General features: G+C 40.4%; 1 protein-coding gene across 3 annotated transcripts in view; it reads left to right on the top strand.

Moving 5' to 3' along the window:
- Positions 1 to 16,320, top strand: part of wnt11 (wingless-type MMTV integration site family, member 11) — a 28,485-nt gene extending 12,165 nt beyond the window's left edge. The window contains exons 1-6 of one of the 3 annotated variants that reach the window (XM_067432912.1): positions 349 to 558; positions 1,758 to 1,967; positions 3,037 to 3,263; positions 4,446 to 4,726; positions 7,623 to 7,915; positions 15,293 to 16,320. In XM_067432912.1, coding sequence (XP_067289013.1) covers positions 1,885 to 1,967; positions 3,037 to 3,263; positions 4,446 to 4,726; positions 7,623 to 7,915; positions 15,293 to 15,467 — 1,059 coding nt within the window. In that variant the 5' untranslated portion in view covers positions 349 to 558; positions 1,758 to 1,884 and the 3' untranslated portion in view covers positions 15,468 to 16,320. Of the gene's footprint in view, positions 1 to 348; positions 559 to 1,754; positions 1,968 to 3,036; positions 3,264 to 4,445; positions 4,727 to 7,622; positions 7,916 to 15,292 lie in introns of those variants that run through there. The other 2 variants (XM_067432913.1, XM_067432914.1) reach the window with 2 other exon arrangements.
- Positions 16,321 to 16,706: the final 386 nt, after the last annotated feature.

Here is a 16,706-nt window from a genome sequence, read left to right as displayed (position 1 = left end):
AACATTACTATAGGGTTATTTGCATGTAATTATGCATTATTTACTGTTATTACTATGGTAAGTATATGTACCGTGTAATAAGGACACTGTAAAATAGTGTTACCTAATTTGGAAACGAGAGGAAATTAAAATAATGTCAGATATTCATTGTTTACATTCATAAGGTACGCAAAACGCACATTTGTCGAGGAAAATTCCGTGTCAAAAGTAGCGAGATGGTCTGAGTGTCACCGATCATATTTTCCGCGTTTTCTTTGGCTTCGTAACCTTAAGCACTTTGTTATGCTAATGGCCCCTGACATCAGCGCGAGATCAAAGTGGCGCGCGGGCTCTTATAGTCTCGAGCTCCGTCTGCACCGTCAGTTCGGCGGATTCCAGCGCGAGAGCAACACACACACACACACACACACACCTTTTCTCTTCATCAGTGGACTGTTGCATGATGCTTTCTCATTCGGACTTCACAATAGCGGATTAACAGGAGAAGTTTGTCTGGATTTAAAGAGAGCTCACCTTTGGATTACTTTACACACTGAAGTCAGCCTGAGTTTGATAAAGGTGAGGATGAACGCGCGCTCCGGTTTATTGCCCGTTGCGACTCATGTGGAGATGTTTTAGTTTGGAAATTTCACTGGTGCAAATTAAAGTCAATTGACAGGGCAATAGTGCATTGATTATAGACCACCCTGAGGGGTTATTATAGCCTATCGAGTGGACTAATTACTTTTTAAGTTGACTTCGGTTCAGCCCAAAGTGGAAATAAAGGAGATAAAAGATAAAGCACAATCTGAGCGAGATCGCAGCCTGCAGAAGTCATAAAGCTGTTTTATTGCTCTTACACAGGCTATATATAGCGATAAAGCTTACAATATAACCATGCTTATCCTTAAACAGGCATCATCTAGATCTTAAATGAGGGTTGTTTAATTATGTAGCTCTGAAAAATATTAAAATCTGAAGTACGTACATGCGTTCATCCATCTGCTAGTCTGTATAGATTATAGATATTGCATTCAACTATTAGTCTTTAAAATGAGTACGCTGAAGAAAAAAAGAAAGAATTAAAGTTACATTTATGACTTAAATTGGCTCCACTTTGAAATTTGTTGATGATAAACTCTAATAAATAAATAAAATCGTAGAAATTATAGTATAACAAGTTCTATAATTTGTGATACGTTAGCTACATCTGTAATTGTAATATCACTTGTATGTATAGTTGTCTGGGTAGCCAGGAGCGAAGAAAAAATCCCTCTGCAATCTGGACAATCGCTGTGTGTGTGTGTGTGTGTGTGTGTGTGTGTGTGTGTGTGTGTGTGTGTGTGTGTAAGCATCATGCCTGAGGCCAGACAGCATGTCCACCGGGAGCTATATCGGTTTATTGCCCTCCTATCCCAGCGAGTGGAATAATCTCAAAACATTTGATAACATTCCCAAAAAACGCCACACCTATGATTCAGAATTTTGCATGTAGAGTATTAGAAAACAGCTATTTAACCCACTGAAAAAATATAATTTATCTTTTGCAATTTGCTTTTATCAAAAACTACAAATGTTTAAAAACCCAACGTACCAACAAATGTATTTTTAAATCCTCACTACAATATACCGTAATAGCAAAGCAATAGATGAATATAATAACAATACCGCCTTAAAATACTAAATTACTAGGAAAGAGGTTTTTAAGAAAATCTTCAAGGTATGCCAAGTGTGTGTGATCGGTGTAATCTGAATCTTTTTTTTTTTTTTTCAAGCAGGAGAGGGACAGAAAGAAGGAACGAGTGTCATGGCTTTTGGCTTTTAATTGTACCCGTGTGTTGAAGCGAGGGGTCAGCGAGCACCTGCATCCGCGTCTTCTGATCGAGCTGGATCGTGTTGTACAGCATGAAGCGAACCTTCCCTTCACTCCCGCTCTGTCTCCTCACATTCCTGCTCCTGTCTCAGCAGTGCACAGGAATCAAATGGCTGTGAGTTGCTTTTCTCTCTATACACACCGAGCGCATTTTTGCAAGCTGAGTGAATTGTTAAACAATGTGCAATAAGAAAAATACAATTTTGGAACTTGGGAATTGATCTTGAAACAGCGGAACAAATCAGGATTTTTTTTTCTTAATTCCATTAAGTCAAAAGTAACATTTTCTGGTAATGTTTTGTACTCCCATAATTGATACGTTGCAATGGAAGACATGACGGTGGTGAAAATGGGACGCAGAGGCCATTGCGCATGCACGAGATGCTTTGGTTTCCAAAGTCTTGATATTGCATGGCAAGAAATGCAAAACAGATGCCGCCGTAAACACCTGTGTTCCCTGGATAACAAAGACTGTGTGTTTTTGTGTGTGTGGAGGTTAAGACAGGGGTCTGTCAGTCACAGCATATCATGGAGCATAAAGTGGCGGCCCCTAATCTGAAACAGGCAAAGGTAGAGCTGGCATTGGTTGGTTCTCACGAATACCGATACATGTGTGTGTTTTTAGTAAGAGAACAGAAATCATGCAAACAAAGTCTTATGAAGATGAATATTTTTGCAATAACTACGATTTTTTTGCGTTTTCTACCTTGCAAAAATCCATCTAGCTTTACCATGTTGCATTCACTAAATGAATCATCTTAAGCATAAACCAGATTTTTTCCATTGGCAGTTGCTTTTTGCTTCCTTTCTTGCGTCCAAGTGATGCAGAAATAATCTTCTTCCATTTGGTCTAATCTTGATTGATTATCTCTGGGAATGGGAATGGGTTGTTGTTTGCATGCCTTTGCGAGCGAGACGCTGAACAGTTTTAGCCCGCAGCTCATATGCGTGCGAGGGCGCTTTTGCAAACCGTTGATATTACTCTTAATGTTTTCGAGTTGGCTTTAATCATGTTTATTTGGTTTTGCTTTAAAACTCAGACTTGCCACAAACATTTCGATCACTCCTCACACCACCAAACATCATTTGAATCACTTTTTTGATTAAACAAAAGACATTTAAATGAAGGAATACAGTTCACAGACATCCGGTGTTCACTGAAACACATGCCTTTCTTCATCCAGGGCACTATCACAGACCACACAACACATCAACAAGACCCAGCACTGCAAGACGCTCCCAGGCCTCGTCTCCTCTCAGGCTCAGCTCTGTAGGAGTAACCTGGAACTCATGCAAACCATCATCCAAGCTGCACGGGAGGTTAAAAAGGTCTGCCAAAAGACCTTCACAGACATGCGCTGGAACTGTTCCTCTATTGATGCTCAAAAATTCCTCCCAGACCTGGAACGAGGTGAGTTACAGGAGAAAAGCATGTCCAAAGAGGATTTATTTCCAATTCAAAGCCATTTCTGTGCGAACCGTTTCTGAGATCTAGCCGCAGATGTTCTGTTTAGACACTAAATTTGCGAAAGGGCCACCGTCCGTCTATTGCCAGTTCCTTCAAGGCGACTTAAGTGACCACACACCTCTCTTTATACCCGAGTGAGGTTTCCATTCAGGCCTTAATAAGTCTAAGGAACCCATCTAATTGTTGAGGGCGAACTTTATGAGGGCAATGGTTTAAAAGCAGCCTATGGTGATCTCTAAACACTCTCGCTCCGGGTAACGCAGACTATGCCAGTTAAATGCTGTAATTCGGCCTAAGTGCCTCGCTGCATGATAAAAGAAATCGTAGCCCTGCTCACCCGGAAACCTCCGACCCACAGAATTCTTGCACATCGCCCCCTTTTTTTTCTTTTCTTACACTCCGTTAGATGTGAGGCTTCACGGAGGAGCAGCGTTTACTGTGAGGACTAACAATAGGATCCATTCTATTCAATGAGAGATGCTATTGAGTGAGTTAGTCAGTAATGGACAGAGAATTGCCTTTTTTTTCGGGGGGCTAGTCTTTCAAATCCTACAGTTTTACCCTGTGGCCGACCCCTGCAGCACAGATGGGATTTTCAGCCAACAACAAATTAAAGAAATATGAAATCAATTAGATAAAATAGTCATGAAAGGACAATGTTGTGGCGGCACGTCTTGAATTTCATCACGGCGCTGACACATGCATGCTCCGCTTTTACGGGTGGTTTAATCGCCTCCCTATTTATTTATTAAGAGCTTTTAGTGTGATCCAAATGCCGGAGATAGTCAAACTAAATCTTGTTGAAGTTCTAGAGAACAGACCGTTTGCATTTGTCAAGAGTTAAAGCGCTCCTGCTTCTCATAAGTGCGCCGCTAAGGAGATGGTCTTTGATGTACCTTGTGCGGGGTCAAGTTGAGCCTCTCCTGTTTCTACACCTATTATCTTGTCATGACATATGTGCGCTGTGAGAGCGGCTCCGTAATCTCCACCATTATCCTTTCATACTGCATTCCGACTGGTTTCTCATGTTGCTATAAGGGGGAAAAAGTCAGTGTTGAGGATTCAGAAATTGTTTATTTTTTATTAGCAACTCATTTTAATCTGTTTTCCCCCTCCATCTTTCAGGAACGAGGGAATCTGCGTTTGTATACGCGCTCTCTGCAGCCGCCATAAGTCACACTATAGCACGGGCGTGCACCTCCGGAGAACTGAGGGTGTGCTCGTGTGGTCCGATTCCAGGTGAAATACCCGAGCCGGGGTACAGGTGGGGCGGCTGTGCTGATAACCTGCATTATGGTCTCCTCATGGGATCCAAGTTTTCTGACGCCCCCATGAAGTTGAAGAAGAAGTCTGGCTCGCATGCTAACAAGCTAATGCATCTTCACAATAGCGAAGTGGGCAGACAGGTGAGCAGTACCTCACAGAAACCATGTGGAATTAATTATTCACTTAGAAAGACTTGATAAATTCTGTTTTCTCCATTTCTCACCCTCATGTCACTCCAAACAGACTTTCGTTCGTCTTCGGAACCCAAATGAAGATCTTTTTAATGAAATCTGAGAGCTTTCTGTCCCTCCATAGACAGCTACACAACTACCACTTTAAACAGAACATTGGTTCTCGCCGAAGCTCAAACGTGATGCGTAACACGAGAATGAACCTCATTGGTTCTCGCTGAAGCTCAAATGTGCTGCGTAACACGAGAATGAACCTCATTGGTTCTCGCTGAAGCTCAAACGTGCTACGTAGCACGAGAATGAACCTCATTGGTTCTCGCTGAAGCTCAAACGTGCTGCGTAGCACGAGAATGAACCTCATTGGTTCTCGCCGAAGCTCAAACGTGCTGCGTAACACGAGAATGAACCTCATTGGTTCTCGCCGAAGCTCAAACGTGCTGCGTAACACGAGAATGAACCTCATTGGTTCTCGCTGAAGCTCAAATGTGCTGCGTAACACGAGAATGAACCTCATTGGTTCTCGCCGAAGCTCAAACGTGCTGCGTAGCACGAGAATGAACCTCATTGGTTCTCGCCGAAGCTCAAACGTGCTGCGTAGCACGAGAATGAACCTCATTGGTTCTCGCCGAAGCTCAAACGTGCTGCGTAACACGAGAATGAACCTCATTGGTTCTCGCTGAAGCTCAAACGTGCTGCGTAGCATGAGAATGAACCTCATTGGTTCTCGCTGAAGCTCAAACGTGCTGCGTAGCACGAGAATGAACCTCATTGGTTCTCGCTGAAGCTCAAACGTGCTGCGTAGCATGAGAATGAACCTCATTGGTTCTCGCTGAAGCTCAAACGTGCTGCGTAGCATGAGAATGAACCTCATTGGTTCTCGCTGAAGCTCAAACGTGCTGCGTAGCATGAGAATGAACCTCATTGGTTCTCGCTGAAGCTCAAATGTGCTCTGTAGCATGAGAATGAACCTCATTGGTTCTCGCTGAAGCTCAAACGTGCTGCGTAACACGAGAATGAACCTCATTGGTTCTCGCTGAAGCTCAAATGTGCTGCGTAGCATGAGAATGAACCTCATTGGTTCTCGCTGAAGCTCAAACGTGCTGCGTATAGGGGTGTCCCCGACTACTAAGGATTTACACATTCGAATCAGAATTTTCGAATCTCTCTATGGTCGACTGATAGTCGAATCATCTATGTGTGTGTAAATCATAGAACGTAAAAAAATAAAAGGTATAAATGGGTTGGGAAGGGCAGGACACTAGTCAGGAGGAGGCTAAGACTAGACAAAGAAGAAAAGTGATCAAAACTAGGCTACGATACACATTCGTAAATTCTCTCATAACATTTAAAAGCCGCGATCGAAACACAGAACATCACACAAATATATAAAAAGAACATTTTGATTAATAAACCTAAAAAAATACCTGCCTAGAGAGGACAAGAACACTTTGAGTGAGTTTATATGCACGTTCTTAAGCCGATTGTGCCTAAAGGAGGTCGCACAGACGCACACCGGACTGAAGCTCAGCGCCGTGTCTCAGGATCTCACACCAGGCAGTCGTGAACATTATATACGCGCAAGCTCAATTTTGAATCGACTTCTGACAGAAGAGCCGCACGATGAGTGTATCTCGTAGCACAAGGTGAAATCAGTATGTACATTCACGATTTTAGGGAAATACATTTAATCGCCACGGACAGCCGTCAAATGCCGCCGTCGGTGTGAATGTGTTCGAATTTTAAAGGCGCGGCGTGTCCGGTGCGAAGCTCAGTGCCCTTAAAGGGGCGATTGCTCAGCGCCGCGACACGTCTTTATAACACTAATATTGAGCACCCCCATATTGCCAAAATGGTACGATCCTCGTTTCATAACACCAGCGAAGATTCGACCATGAGATCAGTGGTCGAATCCCGTCCTGCATATCGATGCATCGAATCTTCGACTCTTAGGGGTCACCCCTAGCTGCGTAACACGAGAATGAACCTCATTGGTTCTCACTGAAGCTCAAACATGCTGCGTAACACGAGAATAAACCTCATTGGTTCTCACACGTCAAGGGAACATGCTTGTACTTCCGTTTACCACAACTGATGTGAGTTGATAAATGTGAATCAAGGCCAAAGTACATTCTGTTCGTCAAATAAAGCGATCGAGTCTCTCAGATTAAATTGGACTAAACAGTTCAATTCATACAGATTATTTTTACAATCTCTTTATGAACTTTTTGAAGCGTCAAGCGTCAAAGTGTCAGTTGCGTTGCTGTCAATGGAGGGATAGAAAGCTCTCAGAATTCATCAAAAAGGTCTTAATTTGTGTTCTGAAGATGAACGAAAGTCTGACAGGTTTGGAGTGACATGAGGGTGAACTGTCCCTTTAAGGTGCGTTCACATGTATTGCTGCTTGCCGAAATTTCACAGCAAATTCCAGACATTCCCAAAAGCATTCACGTGGAGTTTTTTCTTTTAATTTGTTCACATGTATTTGTTGCGTTGGCCGACAGAAAGCTGCTTCTGTGTGAGCTGTTCTTCATACATTCTACATATTTGACAATCAACCTTTTTTGGCTGCGAAATCTCCCTGAAATATTGCTAATGTGACCGCAACTTCGGGCAAGGAATCTGAATCGAATTATAAATCTGGTTCAAGCCAAATTCTTTGAATTAAAAGGGGTTTTTTGGTATTTTGTTTGAGTATGATCTGTATTTGGGAACAGATCATACTCAAAAGTAGTTTTGGGGAAATTATGTGTACATTATAGCATGCTTAAGGTGACCAAATTCACTAGTATTTTGCGTTCCTGTGTAGAGTCTCATTTTACTATTGAATTCATGTGAATCCACGCAGGCTTTGCGAGACGCTCTGGTCATGAAGTGCAAATGCCACGGTGTGTCTGGATCCTGCTCCATTCGGACCTGTTGGAGAGGCTTACAGGACCTGAAAGACATCGCAATAGATCTGAAGACCAAGTACTTGTCAGCAACTAAGGTGGTCCATCGGCCCATGGGCACACGCAAGCAACTCGTCCCCAAAGACATCGACATCCGGCCGGTCCGAGAGAACGAGCTGGTTTATCTGCAGAGTTCACCAGACTATTGCATGAGGAATGACAAGATGGGCTCTTTTGGTACTCAGGACAGGTGAGACTAACTCATTTACAGATTACATACTTCAGTGCTCATACAAGAAGGACTTTTAAATGTAGCTCAGATTTCTCCAATATTTTCACATGCTCTAATGCAAAAATATCTCTAATCTAATATCATATTTTTATGTCATGGACACAAGTTCTTCAGTATGTGATAGAAATGATTAAACATTAAAACTCGTCTTAAATTGCAAGCATTTTAAGTCCAGAAACGGCTGACAAAACTAGAGTCAAATTGAACTTACTTAAACAGCCTCCTTCTAACTTGCTGATCAGAAAAGCAAACTAATCCACATTTTTAAAACCGTTTTAACCGTTTAAGCACAACACTCACGCCATTAGATGTGATGCAACCTTTAATAATAATAATAATAATAATAGATTTTAATGCACTTTTCATTCCAAAGATTCTCAAAATGCAACAATGGAAAAGGGAAAAAAAATAACAAAAAATGAATAAAAAGTACAAATCTAGAATAATACATACAATCAACCCACACCTAACAGTTCAAAGCTTTTCCGAACAGAAAACGGAGCTGATGGTGGTAGTCTCTGTAAGCTCCACAGTGCTAACTTTGTGTGTATCTTCATAAGGGTTCTTCTCTTCATTCTCTGGTGACACCATTTTGCTGAGAAAAGCCCTGATAAAGCAGAGGGATCAGTCTGTTTGTGTACACACGTGTCTTTGACATGTCTAAAGTGACGGTGTCCTCTTTACCGTTATCAGAGTCAGTCTGTGAGTAATGCAGCTATTCAGAGCCAAGAGCTCTCAGCTGATACCGCCACTGCACACAGATAAGCACCACAATGAATTCTTCCTGCTTATTTCCTTATTGCTTTATCAGTGGAGACTCAGGTATAGATTTAGGTGAGAATGGGGTAACCTCAGCTTCCTTGCTTTTGTTATGTGTGTGTCTAAATGTGCTCTGTAATGTTGTTTTTGGCGAAGATACATGGAACTACTTGTTCATATGACTCTTTTTTTTTTAGCAACTGTGTGCAATCCCCAATCTTAAAGTCACCTTGAAAGGATACATTTTTATTTTTAAATTTGTGCGGCCTCATAATTTATGATCAAAATAACGTCCCCTCCCTCTTCAATGACATATCTATGGGAAGCCAAACAATCCAAAAGTGGGACGAGACAGCGGGCTGTTACAGAGCTCGCGCCGCGCGGACATGTCATCTGCGCGGTTCAATAGACCGAGCCGCGCGGCCGACTCGTCAGCGCAGCGCGGACGTGTTTACTAGCGCTACCCAATGGGCAGCGCGGCGCGAACCATAAATGCACTCAAATATAGGCTACAATAAAGAAACCCCTCATTCCTTACAAACATTGGTTCTCTGCTGAAGTTTAATTGTTTTCCCTACAGTAGATAAATGAAATCGGGGATAAAATGCCTTTTCTTTTGTTTATTATCTTGAAAAGTCAAGTCAGTGTTGTGTCGATACTGAACTGCACGCTATATGGAAATATCTGTAAAGCAAACGTTAATGATTTTCAATATCATATTCCTCTTGAGAAGCGCCAACCTCCTGGTAATTATATCAGAGTTTATATGTTCAGGTAATTAATCTTATTAGCCTATTGTATGAAGTTTTGCATTCAGCTATTATTTGTAGACTAAATTACATTTTTTTTATTTGCTTCCGACGCCCGTGACTGTAATACTTAAGCTTTTTATATCTGAATTCCATAATTATAGATAGATAGATAGATAGATAGATAGATAGATAGATAGATAGATAGATAGATAGATAGATAGATAGATAGATAGATAGATAGATAGATAGATAGATAGATAGATAGATAGATAGATAGATAGATAGATAGATAGATAGATAGATAGATAGATAAGGCTATATCATAATATCATAATATTGATAACAAAGTCATTGAAGTTTCTGCTTCAAATGAACTTGTATCGGTTTAAATTGTTCATTACAGCGCTGGTGAGGATTAGTTCCATAGACCGTGAAAAAAACGGATTAATTCGCGCCGCGCTGCCCATTGGGTAGCGCTAGTAAACACGTCCGCGCTGCGCTGACGAGTCGGCCGCGCGGCTCGGTCTATTGAACCGCGCAGATGACATGTCCGCGCGGCGCGAGCTCTGTAACAGCCCGCTGACTCATCCCACTTTTGGATTGTTTGGCTTCCCATACATATCTGATGTGTTTACTGGAGCGAGGGCGGGGCAACCTGTCACTCACATGACATCACAGCAATAGGAAACCACAACCATCTAATGATACAATCAATTACGGATTGACAATATCAAGTCCCGCCTACATTTGTTCTTGTTTGAGAAGGTGAGGGAATCGCACAATCCAATCATTCCTTGATTATGACAAGTGCCATCAGTCCCTTCAAAGTCCCCACCTCTGGGGCGCAAGGAAATAGGGATGCTTATTTCCGATTGAAATTTGTCCACTAATGTATAGTAATAATAGTTACATATTATTAATTTCTCTCTGTGGTCGTTAAAAATCCCAAATTTTAGGGATCCCAAACCCCTGGCCAAATTTGCCCATTGGCCTCTGTCCATCATGGCCTCCTAATAATCCCCATTTAATGATTGGCTTCATCACTCGGTCTTCTCTCCACCAATCAGCTGGTGTTTGTGGAGCGTTCTGGCGCAATATGGCTGCCGTCGCATCATCAGGTGGATGCTGCACATTGGTGGTGGCTGAGGAGATTCCCCCTTCTATATGTAAAGCGCTTTGGGTGTCTAGAAAAGCGCTAAATAAATGTAATGAATTATTATTAGTTATTATTATTATCATTTATATTAAGGCACCTATTGTAATCATCTTATGGTTCTTCATCTGACTTCTCTGGAAGTCTATAGCAGCCCATAGTACCACTCGAGGGAAAATTATGAAATTTGGCGCACAGGTAGAGGACAGTCTGATCTGTACCATAGCAAATTTGGCATCTCTAACTCAATCCCTCTATGCCACCAACCAAAGTTGCACTCATATTTATATTAATATAAAATAAGTTTTGAACCGTAAAGGTTAGAAACAAGGTTCCTCGGCTCATTAATTCCTTGATTCAATTGCACCCTATGACGTCCTTTTCCGTAATGAAATTTTCCGCCATTTTTTTTGTAACTCCTCCTGTGCTATTTACAAACATTAAACCAGATCATCTTCAGACCATGCTGACAAAAAGTGATGGAATTCAAGTTGATTCGTTGAACTGTTCTTGAAAAATGCACAAATTCAATGAAGAGTGCGCCCAAATAGACGTTGCAGTGTGTGTATTTGACAACCATGACCTGAGGCTACCTGAACAGTTTTGGCTATCTAGTGGTCAGGTGATATAAAAAAATGTACATTTTTTGCTGATAACCTCTGAACGATTTTTCCCAAAAAATGACGGTCGGCCATTTTGAATTTTGCTGTAAAATGTCAGATTTTATGAACGATGCTAAAGACAAATACCAAGTTTTGTAACCAATTCATGTTCTGACAGTACTCAAAAAGTTAAGGCAACCACCTTGTGGTCAAAAGTTTCCGAAAATGCTAATAACGTTTGATTAAATTAGCCAATTGTCAAAATAGATTCCTTGGGTCATCCCAAGAACATGTACCAATTTTGCCATAGTCAGACAAAATTCCTGTCCGCCATTTTGTTTTTTAAAAACCCACTTTTATGAACCGTTTATGAAACTAGACCGTTACATAAATTGTGTATCATCATCCACAGACCATGCTGGATACAATTTATGGATTTTGTGTCGATGGTCAAAACCGTTTTCGTATATACTGACCACACCACATCAGTTTTGTAACAGTGACTAGTAATATGATTGAATGGTTAATGTACGCACTGTATTAATGATTTTTTTCAGCCATTTTGACGTGATTGGCATTTTGGTTGTTCTTTGTGCTTGGCCCTAATAATTGCTGATTGCAGCTATATTTTCTATTATTATTTGACTTGCTTATTTTATGGATCAAATTATGCAAACACTATACAATAAATATTTAAATTTTATTGCTAATTTGAAATATGTCTGCCTGGATGTCACCAAGATCTCACTGAGAAGATTTGCTGTAGATGGACTTGGGTATCACAATGTCTTTGTGTGTGGCTCATCTAATATTTTCATTTGAACATTATAACCGTTTAACATATAGGTCAGAGCACAGATAACCTAAGACATGCTGCATGTCAGGTGCACTCAACACACAGCATGCATCCTCAGCCTTAGTCCTGATAAGACTCACACACACGCGCTCTGTTCATATATTTAGTGCTTTGCACTTGGACTGCATTTGGTCACAAGACACTGGTGTGTTTTGTAATCAATAGAGAACGTCAACAGGGAAGTGTGTGTGTCGCTTCCATGGTGGTCTCTGGTATGTAGAGGGTTCAGCGCCTCTGTTTAACCCATCACCCTATACCTGTCTCTAAAACATGTGACTACAACATCTCCTGACTTCACATTTAATCGATTTGTTATGCTGTCAGTCCTACAGAAGGTCAGTTAGCATAAAACGAGGGGGAATCTCATGAAACCTGTGAAGAACAAGACCGTGTTTCACCCCAAGATCAACACTTTTATAGTGTTTTTCTTTTTTGATTTTTTTGTGGTGAAACTTGAGATACACCCAGGAAGTCAGGAAGCAGTCAGGAAGCTGCTATCATTGCACATCCTCTCTTTGTGATTTGGAAGGTCTTAAGATAATGAGCTGTAAGTGTTACCCTAACTAGATAGGTTTCCTGGTAATCTGATTTGGCGATGATAGATGGTTAGAGACATCGTATCTCATCTATAGTTACATTGCTCTCCATGTTCCCCGCGCTGCGTTGTGGGCCACAAGACTGTGATTAATGAAATTGGGATATTGTTCTGTCTGAACTTCTAATGTGCCAGAGGTTTAGAGATGATGGTTATCACTAAAGAAATAAGAAACAATCTCTGAGCGCTGTTCTAAAATGTGTTTTCACTTTGGGGTTAAATTTAAAGTTCTGCTCACAGCTGTTAAATTGTAAAAACCGATGGTAAAAGCATATCACTTTGAGGACATTAGGTGTTTGAGAGTCAAATGGACTACATTTAGGCTTTTTTCTTTCTTTCTAAGGCCTCATACTCTTCATGAATTATAAACTTTTTGACTGGTCAGCGTTGAACATATGCTACTCATTGAGTCCTAAGGCATATTTGCCTGCCTTTCTGCCCTTTCAGCGTTGACCTGGGAGAGACTTTTCCTTTAGTTTTAAATAACAGCATTCTTCACTTCTCTCTCCTTCTCATAGTAGCCATCCCCTCTGCCTGTCTCTCAGCACCCTGAGCATTAACACAGCACAATTATAAAACAATGCACTTACACGGAGAGGGCTTCACACAGGCCGACCCCTAGTGTATAGAGCTTGATTTACGACGGGGCTATTCATTGGTCAGATGCCTCAGGCTTCAGTACACGAGGGCGTCTGCAGGATCCACTCCTGCTAGATTTAAATGTTCCCAGGGTACGAATCAACCGGCTCTTAAAACGGCTATACGACGGTTTATTGCTGTTGGTTTAATATGTGGCTGAGCTAAATGTTTACCTTGGTTTGAAAAGACGCTCATGTGTAGTAATGGCTCTCATGGTCACACAGAGATGTTTGGTCGTCTATTTGTGTACATTTATTTTTGAAGTCTTGGTCGTGGATTAGGTAGGAGTTAGTTGTACAAAAACGGACTAGTCATTTAGCCTTTTTAAGAGTGTGTTTGTTTTTGTGAAATATCAGGACACAAATGTGTATAATGCCATGGGTATGACACAGGTATTACAGGAGAGGGTGAAATATGAGGACATTACCCATGTCGCCACTTTTCAAAAGGCTTATAAATCACACAGGAGGAGTTTTTATGAGAAAGTAAAAATGCAGAATGTTTCCTGTGATGGGTAGGTTTAGGGGCTGTGTGTGTGTGTGATGGGTAGGTTTAGGGGCTGTGTGTGTGTGTGATGGGTAGGTTTAGGGGCTGTGTGTGTGTGTGATGGGTAGGTTTAGGGGCTGTGTGTGTGTGTGATGGGTAGGTTTAGGGGCTGTGTGTGTGTGTGATGGGTAGGTTTAGGGGCTGTGTGTGTGTGTGATGGGTAGGTTTAGGGGCTGTGTGTGTGTGTGATGGGTAGCCTTAGGGGCAGTGTGTGTGTGTGTGTGTGTGTGTGTGATGGGTAGGTTTAGGGGCAGGGGCAGTGTAAGGGGATAGAATATACGGTTTGTACGGTATAAAAACCATTACGCCTATGGAATATCAAACGTACGTGTTTTTTGTTGTTCAAATTTAGAGTATTAATAATGTTTTTAAATCAATGATACAAATTGGACATTTTATATTTTATACATTTAAAAAGATAATAATGATAAACATTTATTTGTATCCATAAAAGGAATGCAACTAACAAATAATGGGGATACAATTTCACAATGTCAATATAAAAATATTCCAAAGCAATTTACCTGATTATTTATATAAAATAAAGATAAATCAAATATAATCAAATATAGTATGATTAAATATGGTTTTTAAATCTCTGGATAAAAAATAAAAAACTATAGTTTAGATATAGATAGTGTGGATTTAGGTTGATAAAAAATATATAGAAAAAAAAACACTTATATAATGAACTTTATATTTTTAAAACTTTTTTTTGTTACAAAAAGTACTATTTTATCAGAAAAATAAGTTATCATACAAAAATATAGAAAATATTTCTGCAGATTTTTCTACAAAATATAATTGATCAATCAGAAGTCTTGATAAATTGTCAAAATCTCTATAAAGTGCTATTTTTTTATTTTTATGTTTTGTCTCACTAAAAGCATTGCATTTAAGATGACCTAAAAAAATAGCCCTTAATTAAGTTTACCTTAAAATACAATGTACTTAAGTGCAAAATTCTGTTAAATTGTTACAGTACTTTTTTTGTGTATTGTGTAAAAATCTTCATTATGACTGATTAGTCAACTACAGCTCAAGACTTAACATTGAGAAATCCATGTTTAAGGGTTAGTTCACCCAAAAATGAAATGTCATTAACTCCTCCCCCTAATGTCGTTCCACACCCGTAAGACCTCCGTTCAGCTTCACACACAGTTTAAGTTATTTTAGATTTAGTCCGAGAGCGTATGCAAGTGTATGCACACTATACTGTCCATGTCCAGAAAGGTAATAAATACATCATCGAAAATAATTTAATTTTTGGGTGAACTAACGCTTTAACATGGATTTCTCAAGTGGTCTCTTAATTTTTTCCAGAGCTGTGGTTACTGTTGTCAACCCATTAATCAGTCTGTTTAATTTGCATTGTTTAGTTTTTATAACGTGTAATGATGCTCTAAAGTCGTGTTTGTCTGTTTGTCCTGCAGGCAGTGCAATAAGACGTCCAGCGGCAGTGACAGCTGTGATCTGATGTGCTGTGGCCGAGGATATAACCCGTACTCTGAGAGAGTTGTGGAGCGCTGCCACTGCAAATACCACTGGTGCTGCTACGTCACCTGCAAAAAGTGCGAGAGGACTGTGGAGAAATACGTGTGCAAATGAGCCGGCCGTCCATCCCTGCGGTCTGCTCCGATAATTCCCCCGGCACACATACCTACTCTCAGCTAAACTAATCTAAAGGAGATCTGGAACAGAACTGGACTGAATTCCCAGACATGTGGTTGAACGCGCTGAAAATGTCCAGACTGATGTCTTCAGCCTGGGTGTGGAGCATAACCTCTGTCTACCTGACACGGCCACAGATAACCAAAGCATGTTACCAACAAGGCTTGCTTTTGTCTTACGCTTTTCCAGCTTGTATGCTTTCGAGAAGACTTGGTTTAGGAACTTTTATAAAGAAATATCAACTCAGAAGCTGGACTTTATTTTTTTACTGCACAAATGGGTTTTACTCACCGTCCTCAAGAGGATTTTTCCTCTCTTTTTAAAAAAACAAACAAACATGCGCCTTAGATTTTAAGTCTATTTTCTTACACAGTACCATTTCCCCAATTTTTGACATGGCATTGATTTTAAAGCACTCTTTTTAAAACCTTGCTTGATGGAATTTCTAAGGGATTCATTCAGGCCTGAAAATGTCCTCAGATGGTACTTTATCTCGTCAGACTCTTACCTGGTGAAAGTGCTGAACACGCAAAGGGAACTTCAAATGCGGCTCTTGGATGAGGAACGTTGCAATGGCTTCCATTGGTTGGACTTCAGTTCTAGAGGGAGAATACCTGTATTTATTCCACATATATCAGCAAGGACATTGGACTATATGTGTTGTGCCTTGTTATATTTTTACCCAACATTAAAAAAAAAAGCCAAACCTCTCTGATCCATTATGGCCTTCGTGAACCACTTATCTGTGGATGTAGATACTGTCATTTTTGTATGCTGAATAAAAAAAGAAATATTTATAAACTAATTAAAAATCTTTACCATTTAAAACTCTTAAGAATCCTTTTCTTCTTGACATGTTGAGCAAGATTGACTGCAAAAACAAAAGCACACTGGCTAATTATTTCTTGACCGAAAGTTTTAACATAGTTGTCATCAATTTACGTTTCTTGTCTTGAGCAATTTAGCACAATTACACATGACACTTCTATAAATCATCTCACACTTGTTATTGTTCTGGTTAAAAGCACACAAGAACTGGTCTCTCAAACTGAAAAACCCTTGGGAAGTGTTTGTTTGGACATCATAACCCAATAAATAGCAATGTGCTATAACGCTAGCAAAACCTCTGTGCTTGGCACAATGAGCTCAGCCTTTTCCAGCATTTAATTGTCCATT

Source organism: Pseudorasbora parva, chromosome 23 (assembly GCF_024679245.1).
Source record: "Pseudorasbora parva isolate DD20220531a chromosome 23, ASM2467924v1, whole genome shotgun sequence".
Classification (NCBI taxonomy): Eukaryota; Metazoa; Chordata; class Actinopteri; order Cypriniformes; family Gobionidae; genus Pseudorasbora; species Pseudorasbora parva.
Note: the sequence above shows the minus strand (reverse complement) of the source record. Positions and strands in the feature narration are given on the sequence as shown.